The sequence below is a fragment of the Gracilinanus agilis genome, chromosome 2 (assembly GCF_016433145.1).
Source record: "Gracilinanus agilis isolate LMUSP501 chromosome 2, AgileGrace, whole genome shotgun sequence".
In the NCBI taxonomy this organism is placed as follows: Eukaryota; Metazoa; Chordata; class Mammalia; order Didelphimorphia; family Didelphidae; genus Gracilinanus; species Gracilinanus agilis.
Genome location: NC_058131.1, coordinates 470,593,027 through 470,615,542, shown reverse-complemented (window position 1 = coordinate 470,615,542; position 22,516 = coordinate 470,593,027). Strand labels below are relative to the sequence as shown.

General features: G+C 34.6%; 1 protein-coding gene across 2 annotated transcripts in view; it reads left to right on the top strand.

The window, feature by feature from the left end:
- The first annotated feature begins 202 nt into the window (after positions 1-202).
- ACTR10 (actin related protein 10) overlaps positions 203-22,516 on the top strand; it is a 30,143-nt gene continuing 7,829 nt past the window's right edge. Inside the window, exons 1-10 of one of the 2 annotated variants that reach the window (XM_044662031.1) lie at positions 203-316; positions 5,962-6,034; positions 6,744-6,826; positions 9,438-9,546; positions 13,014-13,121; positions 14,139-14,206; positions 14,506-14,585; positions 15,459-15,494; positions 18,196-18,275; positions 18,362-18,435. In XM_044662031.1, coding sequence (XP_044517966.1) covers positions 240-316; positions 5,962-6,034; positions 6,744-6,826; positions 9,438-9,546; positions 13,014-13,121; positions 14,139-14,206; positions 14,506-14,585; positions 15,459-15,494; positions 18,196-18,275; positions 18,362-18,435 — 788 coding nt within the window. In that variant the 5' untranslated portion in view covers positions 203-239. The remainder of the gene's footprint in view (positions 317-5,961; positions 6,035-6,743; positions 6,827-9,437; positions 9,547-13,013; positions 13,122-14,138; positions 14,207-14,505; positions 14,586-15,458; positions 15,495-18,195; positions 18,276-18,361; positions 18,436-22,516) is intronic. The other variant, XM_044662032.1, reaches the window with a different exon arrangement.

Genomic DNA, 22,516 nt, shown 5'->3' with positions numbered 1-22,516 from the left:
CTGTGTAGAACACCTGCTGCAAATCACCCACGCCCGGCTTCCACTGGAAGTGAAAGGACCCGGTTATACGAATTCTTTATGCGCTGGTGACAAGAAAGGCCTCTGGAATGACGCAAATTCTCTGCGCCAGAGACAGCCGAAGGACCTTTCCTGCCTCCGAGCTGTCTCAGTGGGCGCCATTGTTCCTTACTGGGAGGAGCTCCCTCTCCGGTACTAGGTGCTGGCCCTTCCTCGAAGACATGCCGCTCTACGAGGGTCTGGGGAGCGGAGGGGAGAAAACGGCGGTAGTGATCGACTTGGGTGAAGCCTTCACCAAGTGAGTCGGGCGGACTCCGCCACTTTAATTTCGGGGTCCACGGGCGACCCGACATCTCTCAGCAGGCCCGGCGCCCCTCCGAGGATGAGCAGCTTTAGGGAAAGCTAGAACAGGAGGACCAAAGGATAGGTCCCGAGGGTGGAAGAAAACGGAATGAGCTACGCTCCTACCCCGGTTTTGGCATTATTGGTGCCTTCGGAGTCGTTTGGATAGGGGATGGCAATACTGATTTTTCGATACAGTAAACATTAAGCGCCTACTGGGTGCCACACACTTGTGCTAAGCGCTGGGGATACAAAAAGAGGCAAAAGACAAGTCTTGCCTTAAAGGACCTTACAATTTAATGGGGAAACAATATGCAAACAAATATATACAAAGCAAATTGTCTACCGGATAAATAGGAAATTAGCGGAGGAAAAGCACTGGAATTGAGAAGATTGTAAACACCCTCATCCCAACCCCCCCACCTCCCTTTCCATTGGGCTAGTTTTCTTAGGAAAGAAGAAACCAAGTTGTAATGCTAGATGATGATGTTCATCAAATATTTACTTTTTGGCTAATTTTATTCTGAACGTAAAACATCTCAAAATGACTATTTCCACATACATGGTAAAACAGAACTATAAATGAAACTTCAGGTTTCTGTTGTGTTCAGCTTGCTTTTCTTTTTAAGTTATGTAAGTTCAACCTGTAACTTTCAGAACTAAGCTGCTTGCTTTTGTTTCTGGTTTTTCTTTATTCTCATCTCTGCATTGGCATAAAAAAGATGCCTCAGTGATTTCTCACTTCCATCCCTCTTCAACCCCTTCCCTCTTTACCGATTGGGGAGAAAAAGAAGAAAGACCCGAATTATTCATCCTCTACCAATACTGGATGCTGTGGATAAAAGCTTTTTAAACCAATGCCAAGAGGGAAAAAATCAGGGGCAAAGATAAGCAGGTTAGCTTTGAATGTTACAGCTCCTTCCTGTAAAGGAACGAGGGGAGGCAGAACATGAAGGATTGCTAGACTTAAACATCCATGAAAGCAAATATCTTGTCATTATTTTTATGCCTACCCCAGCTATGCCATTTCATAAAGGATTTTTAAGGAAAATTAATGGTATGCATATAAAAAAAAAACAAGAAAGAGTACAGTTGTTAGAGGGCTTGAAGCCCATGATGATGAGATTATGTGACATGAAGCAGCTTCAGTTCTTGATCTTTTTCTAAAGAAATTGGGAATAGAAACTATATTGGTTCCTAAAATGCATAAGGTAGAAGAGATGTTAGATGGGGCAGCTAGGTGGCTCTAGGCCAGGCCTAGAGACAGGAGATCTTGGGTTCAAATATTACCTCAGACACTTTCTAGCTATATGACCCTGGGCAAGTCACTTAACCCCCATTGCCTATCCCTTATGCTCTTCTGCCTTGGAACCAATAGTTAGTATTGATTCTCAAATAGAAAGTAAGATTTAGTTTGGGTTTTTTTTTTTAAAGATGGGGAGGAGAAAGAGGAACTTTAGAAATAATCTGGTCCAAGCTCTTCATATTCTAAATTTAGAGACTGAGACCCAGAGATGGGAAGTATTTTACAGGTAGTAGTTGACTTGGAACTCTAGTCCAACTTAAGCTTCCTGTCTTTTGCTATACATTGTTTCCATTTTATCATATGCCTAGGAACAAGGGAGTGTTTTCTTATTCATTTCTGAATCATCCACAGCTCCTAATACAGTAGTGTAAATTCCCCAAATTATCCTTGAATGAACAGTGAAAGTGACTGTTGAGAATAATAATCCTTATTGTTAATAGAGAATGGAGAAGGGACCTCGCCAGAAACCATGGAGGTACGCCTATTCCCAATGGCAGTGACCCTATGGAAACAATATACTCAAGAAATATGATTACTAAAAAATTTATCCTGATCGATATAGTGATCCAAAATAATTTCAAAGGACTCGTGATGAAAAGACACTATCCACTTCCAGAGAGAGAATTGATGAACTCTTAATTACAGATTGAAAGATAATTTTCCTACTTTCTCTCCCTTGCTTTTTTTAAGACTATGAGTAATATAGAAATATGTTTTGCATTATTTCACATGTATAATTTATATATTGCATGCCTTCTCAGTGGGGTTAAGAGGGAGAGAATTTGAAATTCAAAATCTAAAAATTTTTGGCAATAATTTTTGAACAAATAAAAAGAATTAGTGGGATAATAATTGCCATAATATATGAAATAAAGATAAGAAAGTGAATAAAGACCTAAATTTCATGCCCTGAGGATTTGGAGGATTCTAGTGCCCCTATAGCTGATTGGAATATAAGGAAGATGAGAATGGTTAGAAGGAAGATGGTAAGTTTTGTTTTAGGTAGCAGTGATAAATCCAAGTAGAACCTGTAGCCAAAAATACTAGTCAGGAAAAGGATTAAATTTAAGATTTAAATAAAAGTTCAGAGAGCAGCTGGATGGCTCACTAAATAGAGAGCCAGGACCAGAGATGGGAGGTTCCAGGTTCAAATGTGACACTTCCTAGCTGTGTGATCCTGGGCAAATTACTTTTACCTAACCCTTACTGCTCTTCTGCCTTGGAACCAATACACAGTATTGATTCTAAGACAATAGATAAAGGTTTAAAAAATTAAATAAAAAGCAAAAGTTCAGAATGTTGTCTGAAAGCAGCATGGTTTTGATAGAAGGAGCAGTATATTAGGAAACTTCTCAGATATCTAAAACTATTTTGTCTTGACCTTTCTGTTACACTTGTTATAAAATCATAGATTCTCATGTGGTTATTTGCATTCACATATTTTCTTTGGTTTTGCATTGTAAACTCCATAAAGGCAAGAACTAATTCTTATTTCATCTCTGTATCCCCTGTACCTAACACATTATCTTGCATAAAATGTGATTAAGAACTGTTTAAACTGAAATCCCTAGTTTTAGTTGTCAGAATCTCTGAGCTTCGATTTCTTTATGTAAGAGATAGAAATTCCTATAAGATAGAGATAAGCATTATGGGGGAAAAAAGAAAATGTATTAGTTTCCAGCTTTAAACAATTGTCAACAGATTTTGATTCCTTTCAATAAAGAAGAAAAATCTTTCATTGTATTTTTCTTAATTGTTTCAGAAATATTCCATATTCTAATCTGAGCCTAGTAGATTTTTGCATTTCATGTCTGCAAGGTCCTTTAGAATAGTTGGCAAAATGCAAGCGAAGCTTCTTGTAATGTCATTGCTGTTACTTAGATGCTACAAAACTATTGAGTAATTGGCTTTAAATTTTTTAATTCTTTTCTAAGTTCCTAATAGATTTTTTCTTTATTCATGTAGTAAATGTATTTTCAGTGAAATATAAAATATATATATATATATATCCCATTCTCTTTGACCAGTATTAATTTCTTGCGTTCTTATTGCCTGTTACTTGAATCCTGTAGCTGTGTACATCTCTAGTGTGTGGGATGAAAATTGTGCATTATTCCCCAACATATATTGATTAGTATTAGTAATCATAGACTGGCAACTTCCTATAGAAAAATAGTGAAGTTAGGTACGTAGGAGATATCAATCTCTCCTTTGGAAGAGTAAAAGAAACCCCATCCCCAAATTAATATAGGCCTTTGATATTCTTCTCAAATGTGGCTAAAGACCCCCCTTTTTTTCTATTCTGTTGAAAGAAGTTCAGGGGTGACCTAATTCCTATTAGAGAAATCTCAAACCTTACAAATTATAATCTTAAATACAAGTCCTAAGCAATGCTATAGCCCAAGAAAATGTTTCAAAAGAGTATTTCAGCCTGATTGTTGCAATCTGATAAATCCTTGATAGGAAAAGGCCTAAAACCTGACTCAACTAAAAATTGTAAATTTAAGGAATAATCCCATATGCTTGGAAACACTCAGAAGTGTTGAGAAGGATTAAGGAGGGTAGAATAAGATATAGATGATGGGAAAGTGGAGATAGCATGGTGTTAGATTCCTATAAAATCTGAGTAAACTTAGGCTTCAGGGCCCACTGTTTCTAAGACCTCTCAAGCTATGGAGCCACTTTCTCTCTTTCTCTCTCCCTATGCCCACCCTTGTGAGGATATTGCCTATGCGCAGGTAGTGTTGTCTCACCCTTGCCCCCCCCCCTTTGGGAGGATGCTGTCTAGGCACAGACAGTGTTCCTCACTCTATGCCACCACCCCCCATCACCTCTGAATAAAGCCAAGTGAGCTCTGTCAGCATCAAGTCTCCTGTCTACTCATTAGAGTGATTCATGGGAGAACGAGCCCCACCAGAATTTCACTCCACACATCTAGTATGAGCAAAATTAGATTTTTTTTGAAGTACGTAGATCATCACTTCATATTCTTTAAATGTAATTTTACATATCTGCATTTTAAAACATTCAGTTACATGTATTTCTGGTTAATGTACCACCTGCACATGTGACCTACATAAATAGAAATGTCCACGTATAATCTATGTTTACTTGTAATTTTCTGATTTTATACTGCTTATATCTGTAGATTCAAGTTACTGAAGTGATTACCAATAAATAAACTTGGATAATAATTGGTTATGCATGTTTGGAATATTAAAGCTTAAATGACATGTCATTACTTTATAAATGCTTTGAAAACTGCAAAGTGTCCTTTAAATGTCAGGTGCTTTTAAATCTAAATATAAATTATTTCTTAGGTTACTTTTATCTCTAAAAACCTGTTATTTCATGAAGTTGTAATTGAAATCATGTAATCTGATACATTTCCGAATGATCGTCTCTATAGAAACTCTATAGAACAAGAGCCTGATTTGAGAGAAGGTGGATTAATTTAAGTTAATGTTTTTGGTTTTTTAGTTTTCTCTCAAGAAATAAGGAAGGGAGGGAGGAAAGAAAGAATCTTTAAAATCTTGCACAGTCAAGCAAAACAAATTCCTGTATTTACTATGTCCAAAAACCTACAATTAATATTGTGTGAAGAGTAAGAAGGACAACCATGTAAAGAATGGGTAAAGAGAAGATGAAGGAAAAAGTTATCAGAAAATATAATAAGATCAAAGGAAAGGAAAAAGAATTGTTTGTCTTTCATAGTAATTTAAGGTTTTACAAAGAATTTTTCTTACAACTGTGAGGTGGGTAGTACAATTATTTGCATTCTACAAGTGAAAAAATTGTGGTCCAAAGAGATTAAATGAGTAGTTTGGTGTAATACATCCAGCATCAGATACAAAATTAAAAACCCATTTCTTGTAACTCCAAGATGAAACAGACAAAAGAGGTCTGCAGAACATTTCAAGAATTTAGGAAGAATGAATGGAGAAGAGAGATATAACTATAATTGGAGCATCTTAGATGATAATCAGAAGGGAATTCTGTAGGTAAAAAAACTTTAATAAAATGTAAAGTAAGAAGTGTAGATCAGAATCAGTGGAAGTCTACTCACTTTCTATAAGTCTGTACATGAATGAACCAGATGTTAAATAGCCAGATACATTATCTTAAAACTTTGATTTATGCTTCCTTGAAATTATTAGAGAAATAGTATTTATAGGCTTTAGGAAATATTATTGATTTGCATGCTATACTCATTGTCATCTCATTTTTTTTAAGAAACAGTTGATTATCTTGACAATATAAAATGTTGAAAAATATTTTGTATTTATGCTTATCAGGTGTGGGTTTGCAGGAGAAACTGGTCCAAGATGTATAATCCCTAGTGTAATCAAGAAAATCGGAGTGTCCAAGGTACTTTGAACAACTACATAAAATAAATGTCTTCTTGTAAAATATTTAAATTACAGCTTCAGAAAATAACAATTAGGCTAAATTATTTGCACTACTTGACAGAGGAATTTTGAAGGAAAAGTTTATGGTCACAGTTAATAGTCTTCAATTTTTAACAAATGCTCCCTTTCATAAGCCATGTGGTTTATCACAACTACTTAGTAGTACAATAGACTACAAAGTAGATAACTAAATATTTTGGCATAGGTTCCTCTTCCCAAGTGAAAAAATATGTGACTGAAAACTTTTTAAAAATCATGTAGAGATTTCTTCATTTTCTAGAAATTCATAAGCTAAAAATGTAATTAGTATTTATAGTATCGTGTAAAAATAAGTAGAATCCCTATAGAATTGTTTTTCAAATTATGGGAAACTTGCTTTATAATGTTACTGTGGTACAAAAGAAAACCCTGATGACTAGTAACCAGCTGAGCCCTTTAACCCTGACTTCTCTCTAGTACTTTTCTAAATTCTTTGACTTTTTACTTTTGACTAACAAAAGTATTAAATACTTAATAAAAGTTTTACATTGTCTTTTATATTTGTTAACAAGGAATACATTTAACAGTATCTAAGAATTTCATGGCTAAATGAAAGTATCTTTCAAATCTACAAAACAAATGGTTTTGAATTATAGATAAGGTAATAATTACATTTTAATTTTTTTCAGCCTATTAAAGTTGTTCAATATAATATTAATACAGAAGAATTGTATGCTTATCTAAAGGAATTCATCCACATATTGTATTTCAGGTAAGAGGTGCTTTTTTTCTTTTCATTAGCATCTTTTGTGATCAGTTATCTTTCTTTATAAATCCATGAACATATTTGCCAGTAATATTTAGTTGCTTTGTGTCACATTCACTAGTTTTAGAAGTAAATTTGCCCTCCCCAAGTATCCATTCCAGTTCCCATCTCTCTAACAGATTTGGGTCTGTAGCCAACTGGAAATGTAAATAAAAAGAATTGCGAAGTTGGATTGGGGGCATAAAGGAGCTCCCCTTTTCCCAGGGTACTTGAAGACACCTATAGAAAAATTTGAGTAGAATGTTAAACTCCCTGCTTCCTAATTTAATTATTAGATATCTTAAGCTTGTGAATGATTGCTTTGCTTGAAAAATGAACTAATAAACCAGCTTGTAAACAAATGAAGTTTCTACATTTTAAGTTTAAAATAAGAAATTTACCTAGAGAAATCACAAATAAATGTAATAAAGTATTCTAAATAGTATCTTTTACAGATAATAATGCAATGATACAAGGAACACTAGGAAAAGATAAAGATCCAAATGGAAGCTTAATAATGACATCCTCAGTAATGAATATGTCAAAGACTAAATCATAAAAACAATTAACTATGTCAAAGAATAACTTTGAGCCCAAAAGAAAATTTCTGTCTTGCAACTGCAGCAGTCCTCAATAGAAATATCTTAATCTCCTTCTGCTTGATATTTCCTTATCCATAAAATGAGGAGGTCAGACTCGGAGATCTCAAAGGTTCCCCATGATTGCTAATGCACTAACAAATAATGATCTAAGTAAACAACTTTTTTAAAAAACTAGAAAATAGCCCAAAATAAGCATAAGACGAAAATTTGAAAACTAGAGAAGAATTGGATAAAATTAAAAACAAAATAATAAACAATTACTAAGCAAAATTGGAAAGTTATTTCTTTGAAAGGACTAACAAAATTGATCAATCCTGAGCTAAGCTAATTAAAAGAGTTGCCAAACTATTTGATACTGGCTTTTAAAAAGCAAATTTTGTGGGGCAGCTGGGTTGCTCAGTGGGTTGAGAGCCAGGCCCAGAGACGGGAGGTCCTGGGTTCAAATCTGGCCTCAGACACTTCCTAGCTATGTGACCCTGGGCAAGTCACTTAACCCCCATTGCCTAGCTCTTACCACTCTTCTGCTTTGTAACCAATACCCAGTATTAATTCTAAGATGGAAGATAAGGGTTAAAAAAAACAAGTTTTGATCAATAGGACAAAATAATTTGTTCAAGAAATCAAAAGAATCAATTGAACTCAATAACCCCAAGTTTACTAAACCAGGAGACCCAAATTACTTAGAGAAGAATTCCCTATTTGACAAAAACTGGGAAAACTGAAAAGTCATTTAAAATAAATTAGGTTTTGACTAGCATATTTAACCATACACCACAATTAGCTTAAAATAGACATAAGACTTCAATATAATAAATTTTTTTTTATTAAAAAGTAAAAGAGCTATGGCTAGGGAGAGAATTCTTACCTATACAAGGAATAAAGCATACTCCCAAAAAAGTAGCCGATTTGTATTATAAGAAATTGAAAAGCTTTTTCATAAACAAAATCAATGTAGCCAAAATAAGAAGAAAAGCTATTACTCAGGAAAAGAACTTATCAAATATCCCTGATTAAGAGTCCTATGTAAAAGATGTATGGGGAATCACTAGATGTAAAAGATCAAGAGCCAGTCTCCAGTGGATAAGGGGTTAAAACCAACAGTTCCTAAAAGATAACTACAAGCTATTAATCCTATAAAAGATTGCACCAAATTACTAACATCAAATCAAAACAGCTCTGAGATTTTCTCTTTTACCCAGCAATTGGCATAGATGACAGAAGATGGAAACAATCGATGTTGAGGGATTCGGGGAAGACAGACAATATATTAATGTGCTATCAACAAAGCTAAGATCAAGTCCAACTATACAGAAAAAAGATTGCATAAATACACAATTATTATTATGTATTTACTAATTTTGTGTATTTTAATATTGTATATATTATCTATTAATAAAATACTTGAAAAGCAAAGTAGGTGCTCATCATTTGGGAAATGGCAAAACAAAATGTCTTAAATGAAGGTAATTATTGCATTGAAAAAAATTAAAAGAACTCAGAGAGGGTTTAGAGGTGGTTGGGGTGATCTATGTACTGATGCAGAACAAAGTGAGCAAAATCAATCAAAATAGGCTCCAACAAGATAAAGGAAAGGAAAATGAAATTGTACATTAATTATGATGATCAAACTTTAGTCTGGAGAAGAGTTATGAAAATGTACTTTTCTCCCTTCATAGTAGAGGTTGGGGGCTATAGCAGTGGAAAATTAAAGTCCTTCAGTGCCTAAAGGTACTATTCTGGGAACTTAGCTCTTTTGCATGTTGCTTGTATTTGCTGTTAAATTAAAGTATAAATGAATCAAGATTTTTTCTCAGCTCTTCTAAGTCTCTTTGTGTCTACACCCATGGGCTAATTTAGTTATAAACTGTCTTAAAAATTAGTCATATCAATTTCTTAATAGAAGAAAAATCTCAAAATACCAATTTTTTAGATTGCATTTTTGTAAGCTTTCAAAAATAAATTTCATTCTTTTTCAGACATCTCTTAGTGAATCCCAGAGACCGCCGAGTTGTGGTTATTGAATCTGTACTGTGTCCTTCCCACTTCAGAGAAACACTCACCCGTGTTCTTTTCAAATATTTTGAGGTATCTACTTTTTTACTAAATACTTAAATTATTTTGAAGTAGAATTCTGAAAGAGGAACAATAGAGAACTTTAGTGAGGTTTTTTTTCCCACTGTTTACAGTGTTACACTGATTTTTTTCTTTAACTGTACATTGAGCAATGTTTTCACAAAGTGAGATCATTTGGTAGAATAAATGATAGAGATGAATTGAAGGTTTTTTCTTCAGAAATAAATACATTGCTTTAAAAAAAAGATTACCTTAGGATTGCTTCATTTACCTATTTCAGTTCAACACTATAAAATTTGGAATACTAGCACACTTTTGATTTAATTAGTTTTTATTGGCCTACTTTCAAACTCTTTCTAATTCAAAAGGAGTGCTCAGTGATTTGAAGTTTTTTAGTGAGGTTTTTTTTTAAACCCTTATCTTCCATCTTGGAATCAATACTGTTTATTGGTGCCAAGGCAGAAGAGTGGTAAGGGTAGGCAATGGGAGTTAAGTGACTTGCCCAGGGTCACACAGCTAGGACGTGTCTTGAGACTAGGTTTGAACCCAGGACCTCCCAGCTCTAGGCCTTGCTCACAATTCACTGAGCCACCCAGCTGCCCCCTAGTGAGTTTTTTAAAGGTCTTTTTATCACCCATCACCTTGATGCTTTCTATTCTGACTTTCTGAATTATTTAATTATTTCAAAGTTTCATTGGTATGGTCTACTAAGGTAGTCCCCTCTACAGTCTTCAGAACTTACTGTGGCTGAAGAAACTAATAACCACAATTGTGGCCACCCTTCTTGTGATGAGCATGCATGTTTTGGTGGAAGTTTTTAAGCCCATGGATTAGGGATATTTGAGCCAAATTTACCTTGACATTTACCTGCCAATTATTTTTAAATTTCTTCTATACTAGGTAAAATTCTTTTAGTTTGATACTCTAGAAGCATTTTTAAACTTTAATGTCACTGCAGAAATATTGTGAATACATGAATAACCTGCCTAATATTATTAATTATGAAAACATAATGGAATAACTCTTTAGGGCATAGTTACATAGTGACAGTTAAATAACATTGAAATTGGTTTCATGACATTATGATAGAGATTTGGATATGATTTTAGGACAAACTTATGTCTGCTTTATCTATTATGTAAAGCAAACCTAGGAAGGTAGATAACTTAGTAAACAGAGCACCCGACTTTGGAGTCAGGAAGATGAGTTCAAATTCAGCCTTAGATACTTAACTAGCTGTGTGACTGTGGGCAAATGTCTTAAACCAAGCCTGCCTCTGTTTCTTCATCTATAAAATGGAAGTGATAAAAATAGCACCTATCTCACAGGGTTATGGGGGGAACAAATGAGATATATACTTAGTGCTGTGCCTGGCACATAGTAGGCATTTAATAAATACTTGTTCCCATCCCTTCCCATTAAGCAATTTTTGAAACTTAACCACCACTCAAACCAATTAACATTGATTTTTAAATTAATTCCCTCAAAGTAATAGTTTCAAGTTAGTTGAGAGAACATTTTTACATTAACAAGTAAAAATAAAGTATTTTATTATTAGGTGCACTTATAAATCACCTGACTGTTCCACTAAATAGTTCTTTTTTCCATTCAGAGAAATTTCTTTGTTAAGGTACAAAAGCTATAATTCTTGCTAAGTAAGCAGATTAGCAAGCAAAAGGCTTGAGATAAGAGATAACAGAGTTATGATTTCATGATGCCTTTCATTGCCTTTTTTTGATAAATTAACTCAACACAGTTTTGTTGTATCACTGCAGCATACTGTCCCTCAATTAAAAGTAGAAAAGGGTATTAATCTTAGTTATTCCCGTTTATAAAGAGATTGATTCACTTCTTCAGTCTCTTTTAGATGGGACCTGTATTCTTTTTTTAAGGACCAAAAAATATCTGATTTTTTAAACATTTTTACAATAGGTTAGTACCTTTTCATTATTTAAATGTTTAAGCCAGACCTCCAGATTTTTCCAAAAGGAGGGGGGGAAATTTAATCCATGCATGGGTCCATACCTGGAGACAGTAGCCTATTCCCCCTGAACTGTCAGAAACTTGTAAAACTATAATTATAATTTCTTAGCTCTTTACCTGTTAAAGTCTTGAAGAGTTTTATTGTATATCAACATTCCTATCTAGATAAGAGAAATATAGCCAATAATTGTTATGTCTGCCACATATTCAATGCTTAGGATGTACCATCTTTTTTTTTTCTGCCAACAAATCCTTAGTTGATCCTTGCAACTCAGTATAATTAAAACACACTTGGGTGGCGGGAGAGTGCTATTACTCCCCAATTTTCACATATAAAATAAGGGTAGAGACAGCTTAGTCTCTCGAATTGAGGATTTAAGGAATTCAATGTGTCACTTTTATTTTTAACTGCATTGTATGTAATCTTTAAATATAGTTAAAATATAGTTTAAAATAGTTTCTATTAAAAATTGTGAGTGGGGCAGCTGGGTAGCTCAGTGGATTGAGAACCAGGCCTAGAGATGGGAGGTCCTAGGTTCAAATCTGGCCTCAGACACTTCCCAGCTATGTGACCCTGGACAAGTCACTTGACCCCCATTGCCTACCCATAACACTTTTCTGCCTTGGAGCCAATGCACAGTATTGACTCCAAGATGGAAGGTAAGGATTTAAAAAAAAAAAATTGTGAGTGATGCCAAGTTTTTCCTTAATTTTGAGAAAATTTAATGTAAAAAAAGAATATTTGAAAAGTATATTTGGCTTTTTTTTCCTTAAGTTTAGGATTCTTTTCATGAAATTAGCAAATTTTAGCATTGAAAGAGACTCTTCCTGGTCCTTATATTTTGAAATATTTTATTGGTGGCGGTGATTATTAAATTCATACAAGGAAAATTTTTAAAGGATGTTAAATAACTCTGGAAAAGCCAGATCAGAACCATAATATAGAGGATTTTAAATGTCCCTTTTCACACACATCGCCCTACTTCAGCCTTCCACCTCCCCTCCCAAAAAAGAGAGAATACATAAATATGCTTTTTAGTGATTACTCTTTATGATAGAACTTAAAGGTTAAGAAAAGTAATTTTTCTTCTTTGTAATAACCCTTTTTTAATAGTATACATAAATGAATTAAGCAAGTATACCTAAATGAATTAAGACTATATTATAAATATCATTTTAAGAATCATAATTCAGTTTTACCTTATTTTCCTTTCTAGATTTTCTCCCTTCCCCTACCCATTAAGGTGCCAAGAAAAATAACCCTTTACATTTGGGCAGTAAGGTGGTGCAGAAAATACAGCGCTGGGCCTGGAGTCTGGAAGACTCATCTTTCTGAGTTCAAATCTGGCCTCAGATACTTACTAGCTGTGTGACCCTGTTTGCCTCAGTTTCCTCATCTATAAAAATGAACTGGTCACAGATCCATTTGTAAAGGAACCTCTTCATATTGAAACTCATTCTGGATGGGGTTTTTTGTTTTCTTTGTTCTTCTTTAGGTTCCATCTGTATTGCTTGCTCCTAGTCATCTGATGTCTCTTCTGACACTTGGGATTAATTCTGCCATAGTATTAGACTGCGGATATAGAGAAAGCATGGTGTTACCTGTATCTTTTGTTGTCAGCAAACTCAGATCTACTCGAGGGAAATGCTACTAATACATTTTTAACTAACTTTAATTGTTTACTGTAGATGCTTCTCACTGTATGGTTACTCTGTGGATATGCAATAATATAGGAATATATAATAGTGGTGTCTGCTGAGTTCATAGAACATTTAATTTACTAGAGAGTGATTTCTTATTAGGAAAAGAGTAAAAGTTATCATTTGTTCATAGAATCCTGTAGGTCAGAGGATCATCAGTTCTGAGATGGAAGAGACATTAGAAATTATCTTGTTGTTTTTGTAGTTTGAAGGATCTCATTGATATATTTTAAGCCCAAAGAAGATCCTTAAAGAAGGTTTAGCATGCATTTTCCTTAGGTTTCTCTCATAGAGAAATTAGCAGCCTTTGGCCTTTTCTCTTAAGAACAAGAGGAAGAACCTCTTGATCTCATTCGTATATTCCCCCCAACATAGAACACCTATTATGAAACACGATGTGCCTTTGGCAATTTGAGATGCAAATAAAAAACAAGTGGTCATTGTCATCATGGAGCTGATAGCCAAGAAAACAAGCACCTATTCTCAGTAGACTGAAAATTCAATAAATATGAAGTGGTATAAGAGGTCGAGAAAGGGAAGGGTTCTTCCAGCTGGGGAATATGCCTCCTTTGAAAAGAAATAGTAGACCTGTGGCTTCATCAGTGTAGGGAAATCTAATTATGCCAGCTCCTCCACTGCTACAGCTCAACAACCATTCTGTAACTTATAGTCCTAAGAAGCGGACTAGGGCTCCAGGGAAGTTACATGCCTTCTTTGTGCTCTCATAGACAGTACATGTCAGAGATAGGACTTGAACTCAGGTCTTCCTGACTGGCCCTCTGGCCATGATACTATTGCTACCTCTCACAAGAATAATAAAAAATTTAAGCCAGTTGTTCATTGAGAATCCTGATGAAACATGTAGGCAAATTATATTTTATTTCTATTAATGTCATAAGATTTCCTTGACTACTTTCTAGATATATGAAGGAATACCAATTCTCAATTGTTGGGGAGCCCTCCCCCTAGGAGGAAAGGCCATTCACAAGTAAGTTTTCTGGGAAATTGATTGTTCTCTGATGACATAAAAACATGTTTAGTTGTTCTTTGGAAAGCTCCCTAATATGGAAATTATTTTAATTGTGTTAATTCCCCTCAATTCCAGTGCTCTTCTCTTTATAAACAAGAAGATATTCTAATAATCAAAATGCATAGCACAATGATATAAAATATCTTTTAGATTTTTTGCATCATCTGGTGTTCAAAAGAAATATTAAATTAAGCTTAGGATATTCATTATTACAGTGTACTTATTTGTATCACTAACTTTATTTTTAAAACCTTCAGGGAGTTGGAAACTCAGCTATTGGAGCAATGTACTGTTGATATAGGTGCTTCTAATGGACAGAGTCTCCCATCAGTAATGAGTAAGAAATGTTTAAATTAAACTAAGCATGACATAAATGCTTTTATGCTTATTTCTCATATGTATCTTCTTATTGTTGTCACCATTAAAGTGAAGGCACTGTTAATTCTGTAGACCAGGGATTATTCATTTGGGACCATGCGCTTGTTTTTTTAAATATTTGATAACTCTTTTTCACTGTTAGTTTCTTTGAAATGCTATCTATTTTGTTTCATGCATTTTAAAAACATTCTGAGGAGGGGTCCTTCAGCTTCATCATACTACTAAAAAAGGTCCATGTGGGCAACTAGATAGCTGTAGTGGATAGAGTGTCAGATGTGGAGACAGGAAGATCTTGCTCAAATCTGACCTCAGACACTTCCTAGCTTTGTAACCCTGGGCAAGTCACTTAACCCCAATTGCCTAACCCATGCCACTCTTCTATCTTAGAACTAATTCTTAGAAGATAGGGTTGTTTCATTTTGTTTGGGGATGGGGGGTGTGATGACACAAAAATGGCTAAAAATTAGCTCCAGATTAAAATATAAAATTTATATTTTATATAAAAATATAAATATTATTGCAATGTTGTGCAAATCAACCTTAGAAAAATGAAGATTTTTTTAAATTTACTAAATGTATGAACACAAGACCATTTTATTAGATATCTGCTGGGGCACCAGGGATAATAACTGATAAATTTTAAGAGCTGGCAAGTACAGTTTATCATTATGCATATTTTCCTTACCAAAATGGTTATTTTTTCCATTTGGCTTTTTTATAATTTTTATAATATTTGCAGTTGTAATACTATGTTTAGAAATATAAATATAATTCAGTAAGTTTCATTCTTAAGTATTATAGTTCTTCATTCTAAATATAATTAATCTTTTAGGTTCAATTCCAGAAGTTATCTTAGAAGACATTAAAGGTAATATTTTATACTTGTTTAAACTCAGTTTTTTTTTCCTGTCCTAAAATGTTAATTTGAATTCAAGTATCATAATATTTGTGGGTAAACATGCCCACATGCATACATATGTATAAATAAATCTAAAAATATATAATTTTCTCAGAAAAAGAATAATATATACTGCGAAGAGCCCACTCTTCGCTTGGTTGGGTCTCTGGAGGTGGGATGGCGTGGCAAAAAATGAAGTGAAAACTAGCCAGAGTGCAAGTCAAATTGCAGAGGTTGTTCCCTCTAGTGCCATCTAGATTTTTATTTTTATACTCTTTTTTTCTTTATGATCTCATACAGGTTTTGATTTTCCCATACATGCAAAATCACATATTAACTTTTGAAACATCATATGATCGGCATTTACTAATTATCTTACTGTGGTTAAACAAAGAAACAAGCTTGTCAAAAATTATTCATTACAGCATGGCTTAGTTGGAACTTATTCTTTTCAGCCATCCGTAAGGTACAAGAACATTAGTTCCTAGCTAAGCATAATAGTTAATTATATTTTAACTAATTAAATCATGTATATAGTTACATTATACTATTCATTCCCATCATAAATCAAGGAGATAGTTATGGTAGTTGATTACATCTAATAAGATACAGTAAAGTCTGGTCCAAATTTTGTTCCCATGCTGTTCTTTCTGCTATAGGGTTAATAAGAATGCAGTTCTGGTAGGGTGATTCTGAGCTAATTTGTCATTCCCTTATTTTCCTTGTGTTTGTTTCACTGTTTCTTTGGTCTGTGGGAGTTTGGGAACAAACTCAGGCCAGGTATTTTCTTGCTGGGAACTTTAGAAACTTGCATTAACTCACTAACTGCTGGTTTTTTGCTGAGCTGATTCTAGGGGAAATGTCTATACTCTAGGGGGTTGTACAGGGGTTTATTTTGGGATAGTGGGTAGTCTGTGGCTGTGATTGTTCTTGCCATGAACCTGTATTGTTTTTCTGTGTCTCTTTTGAGCCAAATAAGGATATTGATTGCAATAGTTTCAATGCAAGTGAATGTCACTGTAAAAAGAGTCACATAGGAGAAACTGAGTGTGGAATTTCCATCCTCCTGACAACCTGCCGTGCTGGATTGTCAGAGCTTGTGAGTAGCCTTGCTAAACATCACAGCCTCAATGGCTTCCGGCAATATACAGCACATGCTACCACTTTAAAGAACAATTGTTCTTATTAGATAAAGATATGAACTGTACTCATAATGACAGTTTGTTTCTTAAAGTATTGTATTAATGTTTAGCATTTCATTATTCTTTTTTCTTTATTTTATTTTTATTGGCTTAGTGTATAAGATGTTACATGAATTGTATACCGTCATTTCATTGGCTCTTTATTCAAGAATATGGGATTTGGCCCAAGTTTTTAGAGTCCTATTTACGTTAGCATTGCCAATATACTAAAAATTATTTCACCTTTCAGTTTTATTAATAGTACATTTTATCAGAATTTAACCAAATTTTTTCTGTGATTGACTCTGATTCATTGAAAAATAAAAGCGTGTAAAGTATTTCTCTAAATAATTTATCTTCTGTGTACAACAAAGCCTTACCATGTTTTGAAATGGTCCAAGATTCTTGAAAGCTCTGCCAAGAATTCTCAAGCTTTGTCATGTCCTATCAGAATGAACAGGCTTCAAGTAGAGCCTAGCAAAAGATTGTCATTCAAAGGCCAAACTATTTTTGAAGAGGCCTATCACCTGAAAGTTGGCCATTGGGTGGCAGAATCACCTTAGTGTGGAGGACTTTTGATCTCTTATCAATGGAGGGAGCACTCAAGTTAATGAAATTACATGTTTTGGAAGTTTTAGAGAAACCTGATATGATATGAATGATCTGGGATACAATAAGATATATACTAAATATATGGATAGTCATAGAATGGTCAAATTTTAGGGACAAATGACAACTAAATAGATAATGTAATCCAAAATTTTCATTTTACAGGTGAGTAACATAAGATCATAGATTTAGAGCTGAATGGGACCTCAGAGGTCATCTGGTTTAATCTCTCATTTTACAGATGAAGAAACATAGGCCTAAGGTCACACAGCCAGTAAGCATCAGAGGTGGAATTTGAACCCAGGATCTGACTCCAGAGCTCATATTCTGCCCAGAGTTTGCGACTTACCAAAAAAGCACATAACTAGTTAAAATGGTAGAGATTTCTTGACTCCCAACCATACCACATTACATAGCTATGCATTTTTTATAATTTGAAGGTGGTAGGGATCTTAAAGTTCATTTAGTCCAACTACTTATTTTATAAAGGAGACAAAGCCTAGTGAATCTAAATGACTTGCTTGGGTTTCCACAGGTAATAATAGAATTGGAACCCAGGTATCAACTATTAAGTCCAGTCACTTTCCAAAATGCCATATTTTAAATTTTCAGTGCATGCACTTAATATCCAACTATAATCAAATTCTTTTTTAAAATCTGAGTATTTCAGTGATAGAACATTATCTGAAACTAACTTCAGATTGTTGTCATGAAAATAAAACAATAAATAAAAAAGTACTGAAAATGTAGGAGAGTTAGATAAATGTGCCAGATATACTTGCAGAGAGTTCAAATGAATGACATTTTGTCTGTATTTGATGTATCACAAAGCACAAGACTGATTCACCATTTTTACCACAACACTCTTATTTTCTGTTAAGTACGTACTTGTTTTGTGAGTGACCTACAACGGGGGCTCAAAATGCAGGCAGCAAAATTCAACATTGATGGCAGTGCCGAGGTGAGCTTGAACTTCACATTTATTATTTGTTCAAAGATTAGAGGTCATTACCTCTTTTCTAATGCTTCTATCACTTATATTTTTAGCGACCTTCACCACCCCCAGATGTAGACTACCCATTAGATGGAGAGAAGATTTTGCATGTAATTGGATCAATCAGGTTGGACATTCTTTTTCTAAGAAACAGGCTTAAATCAGATTTTTTATTTGCATACTTTTTCTTAAGAATTTGATTCATAGGAATTTCAGTATTTTTATAGTAACTTAGCTTAACATTAGTCTTTTTTTCTTTTTAAACCCTTACCTTCCATCTTAAAATCAATACTGTGTATTGGTTCCAAGGCAGAATAACAATAAGGGCTGGGCAATAGGGGTTAGTGCTAAACTCAAATTTGAACCCAGGATCTCCCATCTCTAGGCCTGTCTCTATCCACAGAACCACCTAGCTTCCCCCTTAACATTAGTCTTAACACTGTTTTAAGAATCAGAATCTTATAGCAGGAAGCAACCTTAGTTGTATCTAGTCCGACTCCCTCATTTTATAGATATGGAAATTGAAGGTCTTAGCTAGTCACAGAATAAGGACTAGAATCTACATCTTCTCTTTCTCAGCCTGCTCACTCTACAGCAAACTGGCAGCCTCATTTTATGAGATCTGTCATCCCTGATTAATTTATTAAAGGAAACTGTAAGTATATTTTAGCGCTATATAGGAATTATATCACCTTTTTATGTGAATCAAAAAATCACTTTATTAAACATTTATTAAGGGCTTACAATGTGTCAAACAGTATGCTAGGTCCTATAGATACAAAGACAAGAGAAACAGTCACTTCCTTCCCTCAATGAGCATTGATTCTAGTGGGGGAAACAGTAGCTGTGTGTGTGTGTTTGTGTTCACAAAATATGTACGAAACAAATGCCAGATTATTTTGGAAGGGAGCTCACTAGCAATTATGAGAAATCAAGTAAAGTTTCATATAAAAGGTAGCACTTGAACTGAATCTTGAAGGAAACCAGAGATTCCAAGAGGTGGAGGTGAAGATAGCCAGGGCAAAGTTAAGAAGATTGGAAATGAAGGGTTCATATGTGCTGAATAGCAAGTAGACCAATTTAGCTGCATCACAGAATGAATGAATGAAGGGTAGTGATGTAAGTAAGTTCTGTAAGACAGAAAAGGTAGAAAGAATCCAGTTGGTAAGACAAACAGAGGAGTTTGTGTTTATTTGATCTTAGAAGTAATGGAGCCACTGGAGTTTGAGTAAGGATGTGACTTGGTCTAACTTGTACTTTAGGTAAATCACTCTAGTGGCTACATATGAAGGACAGAATGAAATGTAGAGAGATTTCAGATGAGAAGGCCAAATAGAGGAAGTGTCTGTGTGAGTAGTAAGGGACACATGCATGAAATGTTATAAACATCATAGAAAGGATGAGATTTGTCAGCTGATTGAATATGCAGGGTAAGAGAGAATGAGAAGTTAGGGATGGTAAGATCCTATGCTCCATCTGCTTTAAAACATCCAACAGGAAATTCAGGTTGGGATTACAGCTCAGGAGAAAAATGAAACCGTACGTATAGAGCCAGGAGTCATCTCCATAGAGTTGGTAATTGAACACTGATGTGTTGCTGATGAGATTACCAAGTAAAAAAGAAAAAAGGAGACACAGGACACAGTCTTAAGGTATACCCACAGTTAGTGAACATGACATGATGATGAATCACCAAAGGAGATTGAGAAGGAGGGATCAAACAAGTAGAAAGAGAACTAGGTGAAACCAATGTCATTAAAACCCAGAGAAGAAAAAATATCCAGGAGAGACCGACCAACAGTATCACTTACTACAGATAATAAGGGCGAGAATTGAGACTTACTGGTTTTGGTGGAATTCTATAAGGGGTTGTGATAAAATTAGAAGATTCAACAAAGTTGGAATAAAGAGAATGCATTTTGGCCACTATTTATTTAACATAATGTCAAAAATAATCCATGCTCCTCGAACATCAAAGGAACCAATATTATTTACTAATAGTATTCAATGGCTACTAAACTAAAACTAAAACCTTGCAGCCAGTCAAAAAAAACACTGGGATGTTAAAAATGAATTTAACTCTTTAAAAATATCTGCACATATAACTTAAATCAGACTTTCAAAGGTATATGTTTTTCTTTTTTTTTTTAATTCTTAACCTTCTGTCTTAGAATCAATATTGTGTATTGTTTCCAAGGCATTAAGGGTTAGGCAGTTGGAATTAAGTGACTTGCCCAGGATCACACATCTAGAAAGTCTGACTTAACCCCGGACCTCTCATCTCTAGACCTGACTCTCAATCCACTGAGCCACCTAGCTGTCCCTTCCCTACTACTTTCAATGATACCATCATCCTAGCTGCCTCAACAATGACATTCAATGCAATATATTTTTTACAGCATTCAAAGGAGTCATTTTTCCCTATTAAATGTTTCTTCACATTAAAAAAATTAACAGAATTTTAAAAATTTAACAGAAATTATTTTCTCTTCTTACCAGCCCCCACATCTTATGGGAGAGGGGGCAAGAAATGAAAAACAAATTCCTTATAACAAATACACATAGTCAAACAAAACAAGTTCCCTCAGTAACTATACGTAAAAGTACATATGACTCAGTCAATACCCTATATTCATCACCATTCTGTCATAGCATGTTTCATCATCATTCTTCTGGAATCATGAATGGTCATTTTATTGATCACAGTTCTTTTAGCTTTCAAAATTGTTTGTTTACAGTATTGTTATCATATAAATTATTCTCCTGGTTCTGCTTTTTTTATTTCTTTATCACTTTATAATAGTCTTAAGAATTGTTCATTTTTGTAATATTGATGTTATAGTATAAATTGTTCTCATGTCTTACTTCATTCTAAATCATTTTATACAAACCTTATTATCTTTTTTAAATCTCTTAATTTCCCATAGGATACAATATTCCATCATTAGTAAATAAGTTATGACATATATATGAATATGACTTCTTACTATTTGGGCAGCATACTTAAATATCCTTACAAGCTTTTTTATTCTTTTCCTCTATCATTGTCATTGTGTTCCCATCCCAAGGCAAGAATGAAATTGACTTCCTCCCCAGATAAAACCTGACTTTCTGGGAGGCAGTGGGATACAGAAGCACACCTTTCTTTATTCTAGGAGTCTCTGACCATTTATGACTTATCTAAGTGTCTTTCAAGTCCAGAGGATTCCATGGACAAATTAGTTTGGAAACACCTTTCTAGAACTTAGCTTCAATTCAATAATCATTTGTTATGACTGTTAGTGGCAAATCCAGCCAAGAATAACAATATTTCTACAAGAATATATGTTGATTTGCACTTTGAGATCACAGGAATTTATTTCCCTTTACCCTGGCAGTGGGATTAGAGAGTGACAGTGTTTTTTTGCTGGGGGAGCACTTAGGTCCCCTAACAGCTCCACCTAATAGCTGAAAAGGAATCCTCACAAAGTACCTGATAAAAGGGGATCCAGCACCTGCTTGAAAGCCTCCATTAATGGGAGTTACATTACTTCCCGAGGCAACCCATTACACTTTGGGATAACTCTTGTAAGAAAGCTATTCCTGATATGGATCTGAAATTTGCCTCTTTACAGCTTCCCCTAGTTCCCCTAGTTGCCCTAATTCTGCCCTCTGGGCCAAATAGAACAAGTTTAATCCCTTTTTCATGAAACAACCCTTATCTGGAGACAGCTGTCATGTCCAATCTAAGTCTTCTCCAGGCTAAAACTTCTCTCTAGACTAATTACAACCCCTTCTGTTTGACAGCTAAAGCCACTGACAACTTGGCTCCCAGCCACCTTTCCACCTCCTAGTTATTCTTCATTCATTCTCCTCCACATACTTTCCTGGCCAGTCTGGCTGTTACCCAGCTCTCCACTTCTTTGCTTATTTCAGTACATTTATACAGGTTGTCCCCGTTGCCTGCAATTTCCTTTACTCCACACCTCCAATCTTTAGAAACTCAAAAGTTCCTTCAAAGTTCAGGCCAAGTACCACCTTCTATATGAAACCCTTCCTGCCTCCCCCCAAAAAAAATAATTTTAAAAAATTAACTCATTTATACATTTTGGATGGTTTATGTATACTTAATTATGTAAATGTTATCTCTCCCAATAAGTTCTTCAGGGCAGGAATTCTTTCATTTGTTTTTTTTGTTGCAGAGTGCTCAGCACACAGATACTTAATAA